At 50.4% G+C, this 7131-nt stretch overlaps 1 protein-coding gene across 1 annotated transcript in view; it reads left to right on the forward strand.

Annotated features, from left to right (window-relative positions):
* Positions 1-2534: 2534 nt before the first annotated feature.
* LOC108792172 (fatty acyl-CoA hydrolase precursor, medium chain-like) overlaps positions 2535-7131 on the forward strand; it is an 18819-nt gene continuing 14222 nt past the window's right edge. Inside the window, exons 1-3 of the mRNA XM_018562881.1 lie at positions 2535-2604; positions 4293-4391; positions 6697-6901. Coding sequence (XP_018418383.1) covers positions 2535-2604; positions 4293-4391; positions 6697-6901 — 374 coding nt within the window. The remainder of the gene's footprint in view (positions 2605-4292; positions 4392-6696; positions 6902-7131) is intronic.

A 7131-nucleotide genomic window follows, 5' to 3' on the forward strand; every position in this document is an offset into this window, starting at 1 on the left:
GGGGGGTGGTAGAATCAGGACAAGAGTTATGGCTAGGGATGTATTAGGGCTATGGATAGGGTTAGGGTTAAACCAAGGGTTAGAATGAATCCTAGAGTTAGAGAGAGTTTTATGACTAGGGTTTAGGTTAAACTTAGGGTTAGAACAAGGCTTGGGACTAGAGTTAGGGCTAGGTTTATGGTTAGATGAAGTGTTAAAGATAGGGCTATGACCGGGGGTTAAGGTTAAACTTAGGGTTAGAACACGGGCTTGGGACTAGGGTTAGGGTTAGGTTTATTCAAAAGGATATTTTATTGAACGATCAGTCATTGAAAGAGCCAACGCGTTTCGGGGTTTCAACCCCCCCTGCCTTCAACAGGGCTTCAGTGTAATGTGACTTCAGCAATGCCGGAAATATTTATAGATCTCGCATGAGATATATCAGCAGGACGTCCACGATGAAACTTCTCTGGCATTGCCACAGTCACACCACTGATGAAGCGGGAGTGTGTGAACCCCGAAATGTGTCGGCTCTTTAATATCACTGGTTGTTCCCCGGTGCCTGAAATAGGTTACACTAACAACCTGCAATACAGCTTCATTGTCCGAACAACTTTCCATTCTGTAAAGTATTTAGTGAAAGACTAAACTGAAGGGACAGAAAGCCATCAATCTCATCCAGAACAGATACATCTCTGCCGGTTTATATAATATTCATGATAACTCCGCCCACACCGTCCGTCCTCCGCTGATCACAGTCTCTGCTCTGGTTGCAGATGCCGGGAGGATCCTGAGATGATGAAAGTTCTAATCTTCTACAATAAGAAGCGGAGGTGGCCGGAAACCTTCCTGGAGCGCTGGAGGCACATGAGGGAGCTGACCCTGCCACCCATCCGGAACCCTACTACAGAGGGGCGTACGGAGGTCAGGGGGCCCCTGCTGATCCCCAGCTTTTCAATCAAGAAATATAATGGGCGCCATCTGTTCTCTGCCTCTGGCTTCGTTGCTTCCTGACACGGAACAAGCATGTAGCCAGTGAAGCCTGAACTTAGGCTCTTAATTCTGGGTCTGAGTCAATGACTTAAAAACTAAAATGTATTAAAGAGAATCGTGATGACAGGCCGGCACTCTGTGCCCATTATCCCTGTGCTGAGTTCCCGGGTCTGTACACCTGCTGTGCCCATTATGAGGGGCTCCCACCATCCCTGTGCTGAGTTCCCGGGTCTGTACACCTGCTGTGCTCATTATGAGGGGCTCCATGGAGATGCTCCCACACAGGACAGGTCTCTGAGGTCTTGCATCCACAGCAGTGGCGTAGCGAGGGGGGCCGCAGGGGCGTACTGACCATTCGACCGCGGCCGTCAGGGGGGCCCGTCACCGCTGGTCCTGGCCAGTCCACCTGCATCAGATGCGGCTCTCTAATCAAGCTGCAAGGGGGGCCTCAGGAGGCCCCAGCGGGCGGCCCTCAAACATGCCTGATTAGAGGGCCACGTCTGCCTGATCCAGCCAGCCCTGATCACTTGGTGTCCTCTATAGCCAGTTGCCATTCTACATTGCTGTATAGTGTATAGCTGGGATTTGTAGTCCTCTATAGCTGGCGGTATTATTCTGCATTGCTGTATAATGTATTGCTGGGAGTTGTAGTCCTCTATAGCTGGAGCCATTCTACATTGCTGTATAGTGCATAGCTGGGATTTGTAGTCCTCTATAGCTGGAGCCATTCTGCATTGCTGTATAATGTATTGAATGTATTGTATTAAATTATCCTTCGAACCAAAGGGACAGCAGTATGGATGAGGTGGTGATATAATGGTTGTGGGGGGTGCACAAAATTTTGTTCTGCCCCGGGCGCCCGCAACTCTGGTTACGTCACTGACCCGCAGTACATCTTCTGGGCTGAGTGATGCTGATTGTCATTCAACCTGGAAGACGGAGGACATCTTGTGGCAGAGAAGAAGTACTGCGGGGGGCGAAGCTCCAAATGGAAGATGAGCTTTGCGGTTTGATAATGTTACTTTTGCAGTCGGATATTTGTGACGTCTGCCGATGATCACTCCTCAGGCCCGGCGCTACTGCAAGGCAAGTCAGGAGGCCGCCTGAGGGCGCTGCAGGGTGAGGGCGGAAAAAACAGGGCATTTTGACAAGTACTTGTACTTGTCAAAATGCCCCGATGTTTGCGCTATGCTTTTTTTTTTTTTTCTTCACTTACCTTCGGTGCGGATCCGTCACTTTCTGCTTGAGGGAAAGTCATCTTTCATGTCATAAAATATGGAGATTTTGCTTACAGTGGATACAAAATAAAAACTTAAAGTTCATATTTCAGGTATCGATTACTTCCTCCTCTCCGCTCTGTCACTTGACTTCTTGTCCTTTAATATCCTAATGGAGACTTCAATGAACATTCATTGTCTGTGATCGATGGGAACATTTCAGATATGGCGACCAATGACATCGCTGATCTCCCAATGCGGCCAATAGCACATTCCACGTGAATTGTTGATAGCTGATTTACTCCAAAAGTTCATCGGTGCTTTAAAGAGAACCAGAGGATGAACATGACAGCCAGGGAACTAGCATTTGAGGAAGCAGAGGTCAGCGATAAGCCACCAGATTTCCTGAACGCAGGTTTCCTCAGCCCTAAATTCACCAGCTGCAGCATTCCAGGGAAAGATTGGGGTGGCAGTTTGTATGGAGTGTAGCAGGGGGTCTTGTAGAGAGCCAGGAGAGGTCCTGTCCGGGGTTTATGTGTCGCCCGGATTCCTCTCTTACACCTTCCGGAACCTCTAGTCAGCCCCCATGTTTTACACCTTGCCTCAATGGCAATTTGGTGCAGGTGAGGCAAACACAGTGCTCTGGAGCCTGGGGAGCAGACAGTCTGCTGGAGCAAACGGTTGGTTATTGTGGTTCTCTGAGGCCTGACAACCAATAGGTTTGTGCAGATTGATGTCAGGACTATCCAAGGTGTAGTCAGAGCCGGGACACGGCGAGGATTTTGTTTTTTGCATTATAGACTTCACTTGAGCACTGCACATAGCCTGTGTACTCCACCAATAAACGCACCACTGCGTGAAGCGAGGTCACTGGTCTGGTCTCTCATCCTCTCCAGAAGCGTGGACTGGGGATGAAGAACAGATTCTGCAGTAATTATAAGGTGGGCTATCACCTGGGAAGGCTCTTTCCTATTGGCCGGGATCTTTGTCGCAGATGGTGGCTCATATTTTTTTCCATGGATGGTTATTAAACCATTTGAGCCCCAGGTGCCATTTTGAAAGGCACTGGGGACAGCGGCTCTGGAGGTTCCAGCGAGGGGGTCAGCTTGGAGCCCACACACTTCATATGGAGGCTCAGGCGGAGAAGTTGCAGCCCTGTCCATCCTCTCCCTGAAATAATCGATCACTGCTGCAGTCATGTTTTGCTCGCTTATGGAAGGGTCTGGACCAGGTCTCCAGCGACCAGATTTAGGGCCGGTGCACACCTAGGCGACCCCTCACCGCACGGTGATCGTGCGCGATTCCGTGCGGATTGCCGCGCGGTCAGGAGTTGCCTAGGTGTGCACTGATCATGCTGTAGGTGCCATCATTTTCTAATGGCACCCCAGTCGCCCCGGGCGGATCACGCGGGTTCCGAACATGAAACAGCCGCGCGTCATGTATCTCAGAAAAAAAAAAAGTACCATTTTTCTGCGATTGCAGTGCGGACGTCACCCCATTGAAATCAATGGGGCCGCGCAGCAATCGCTGCCTGCATTGTGCAGGACTGCGTGACACCCGGATCGCGTAGGTCTGCACGGGGCCTCAAACCCCCCCCATGAAAAAAGTGTTACACAAAGGGTGTAAAAACACAAATATGTACATATTGCATCTGGAGTAAGTACAGGAAATACATTATTGTAATTTTTCACTATTTCTGCCAAAAAAACCTCTAGAAAATTAAAATATATGAATACAAATCTGCAATTAAAGCCCTATCGGTCCCACCAGAAAAGTGAGGGTAGACTACAAACATACGCTAAAAGGTATACTGTGGACAAACAAGACATTTTGGAAACAAAAAAGAAACGCTCTGGAACTCGGGAGGATATAGCGAGGAAAGTCCCGGGACTCAAGGGGTTAATAACCGCCCTGCAGACCAGGAAAAGCTTATCGGTTGTCACTGCAAACTTTAGACTTCAGTTCTTTTTCTGCTCTTGTTCTCCATTGATCTGTTGGGTTGGTCAGGTTGTATTTGATCAGGGGGTGTGTCTGGCCTGCCCTGGAGCCAATAGCGACGCTGCGATATATCTAATAATACCCTAATCTCACATTAAATAACAGAAGAGCTGACTGACCCGGGACAACCTGAAGAGAATTCCTCCGAGAAGATGAAGGTCTGGGGTCTCCTCTGCTTGTCCTCATTGGCCCTTCTCAGGACAGGTGAGATCTGGATATCTAGAATCATTTTGGGGGTTCCTTTGTTCTTGTTTTCAGAAATGTTTAGAAGTTTCCGAATCTTGTTACAATGCCCGCTGTGCTTCATGCAATGAATATTGGGGTTGGTGGGGCTTCAACTCCACCAACACAGCCGCCCCAGAAACTTGTGATCCGGATCCAGAACTGATTCCGAGCAGCTCGGTTCATCTACAAACACCACATGATTACAAAGACAAGTACTTTCAGTGTTTTCAGCTTTGCAGGGAATAATAATTTTGTACAGGTGCCCCAGGAACACTCTGCGGGTTCTCTTGTGGAGGTCTGCCCTGGGCAGCCACGCTGCATGCTTGCATAAAGGTCTAGGTCTTATTTTCGGGGTAGGTCTTATATTACAGGAACCTTGAAAAATAGTGCTAGGTCTTACTTTCGGGGTAGGTCTTATTTTTGAGGAAACAGGGTAGTATGAATTTTGAGGGGGGAGGGGGGGGGAGGAGGCATGGCGTGTCCCTCCAAAATCCTTCTCTTATCGAGCCATATATAAACAGACGCACGTTGAACCGGGTGGACATTTGTTTTCAGGGCGTAACTAGAAATCACAGGGCCCCATAGCAAAATTTTGTAAGGGGCCCTGTGATTTCTATTTATGCACCTTGCAGAGCCCACCTGAGATTGTGACCCTGTAGAGCCCACCACAGACTCTCTCAGGTGGGCCTGCAGGGTCTCAGGTGGGCTGGTTCAAACTGTTTCACACCTCTTACCTATCGGACCCGATCCGCTGTCGGCCTTCTCCACTGGCGGACCCCGCATCCTCATCGGTCGCTGGAGGGTCCCGACTCCTCCACAGTCGCCGGGCCTGGCCTCTTCCTCCTCCTCCATGGCCACTGGGCCCCACCTCCTCCTTTGCTGCCGGCGCCGGGTCCCGGCCTCCTCCACCGCAAGCTGCTGGCTCTCACAGACTCAGCAGCGACTGTGGGCAGGAACGCGCCGTTGCACAGAGACAGCCGCGCATTCCTCCTCACAGCCGCCAGTGACAGCCAGCAGTCTGAGATGCCATAGCGGCCCGCACGGCATCAGGGGTACCCCTTTCTTCCTAATCCTGGCCGGGCCCCCCCGTGCCCCCATAGTGGACGCCTGGGTCGCTATGGCGATAGTTCTGCCACTGTTTGTCTTTATTCAACCTCACCTACTATTTTACTATGTTATCCAAGCATGCAACCTGGCTGGCCAACAAAGGGTAACCCCCTGCTGAACCATACCAGGCCACATGACCTCAATATCGGGAGGGTAGCTTGGCAGGGGGGCTGCAAAGCAACAATCAAACCCCCCTCCCAGGTTGGAATGACACTTTGTCCCAATGTTGATGTGGACAAGGGCCTCCTCCCCATATCCCTGGCCCGGTGGGTGTGCGGGTCAGTTGGTGGGTCTTATTGGAATCTGGAAGCCCCCTTTAGAGTAACGGAACCCCTAGCTACCTGGCCCTCCCCCTGTGTGAATGAGTACAGAGTGCGTAGTACATTCACAAAAAATTTAAATGGTAAATAAAAACATAGCGCATGTAAAATGTCTCTTATTGGAGAAAATCCCTCAGAAATAAAAGCATTCATTATGATGAGTGAAGCAGCGATGACTCGCGCCATAACGATCCTCTCCCGCCACTATTCCCCTTTACAAATGACAGTGCTCTGACGCTGCTGGAATGTCAATACAACGGTGGGACACCTGGGTGATGTCATTGACCATATATATTCATGACTATATTTCATCAATGATGTCACAATGTGAAACAAGCCAGCAGGAAGTTGTCACTTAATGGCCGTACTGACCCCACCCCTACGTGAATGACCTCCGGGTGCAGCAGTTGGAGGTTTGGGCAGGCGGCAAAACTGGTCACTGAACTGGGATCAAGCTGGGATTGGGTTGAACTCATGGTTGACCTAAACCTGAAGGTCATCCATCCCTACTGTCACTCATGGAGGTTCAGCATCACATGTGGACCTTACTCAGGGTGGTCTGTATACAAACACAGCCTGCCTTGGAACACTCTCTCCTCCAGACTGACGCCCAACCATTACACATTTTGATATTTGCATGGCTCCTCGCATGAAGCCCCCACTCCAATGTCAACCTCCCTTCACGGCAGCAGAGAATGACCCCTGAATGGGGCCACGCACATTCTCCTGCAGTCAGCTGCACACATTGCAGGAAGTTCCCCAGTGAAAGTCTCCTGTGTCATATTTTAGGTGGAGGACTGGAAATGGCCATCGGGATGGACGGTGTGTAATCTCTCCGTGTTTTTCCCTGGTTTCAGGCGGCGCGGACGAAAGGCCTTTGGTGGACACGAAGTACGGGAAGCTCCGGGGGGTCACCGAGTCAGTTAAGGAAACTCTGAAAACTGCAGATGCTTTCTATGGGATCCCCTTCGCCAAGCCTCCAGTTGGCTCTTTGAGATTTGCAAATCCGGAATCAATCGAGCCCTGGAATTCCGTCCGAGACGCCTCCCAATATCCCCCCCTGTAAGTGTCGGGAATCTGTGATTAATTGTGTGTTCTGCTCCACGCTCTAGAACAGCCATTCTCAACCAGGGCTCCGTGGCACCCTATGGGTTCTTTCAGAGGTTGCTGGGGGTTTCCTGACCACCAATGTAAGGAGTAGTCTTCCCACTGACCCCCAATGTAAGGGGACATTCTTCCCACTGACCCCGCCCCCCCAATGTAAGGGGACATTCTTCCCACTGACTACGGCG

The sequence above is a fragment of the Nanorana parkeri genome, unplaced genomic scaffold, assembly GCF_000935625.1.
Source record: "Nanorana parkeri isolate BGI_ZX_2015 unplaced genomic scaffold, ASM93562v1 scaffold609, whole genome shotgun sequence".
In the NCBI taxonomy this organism is placed as follows: Eukaryota; Metazoa; Chordata; class Amphibia; order Anura; family Dicroglossidae; genus Nanorana; species Nanorana parkeri.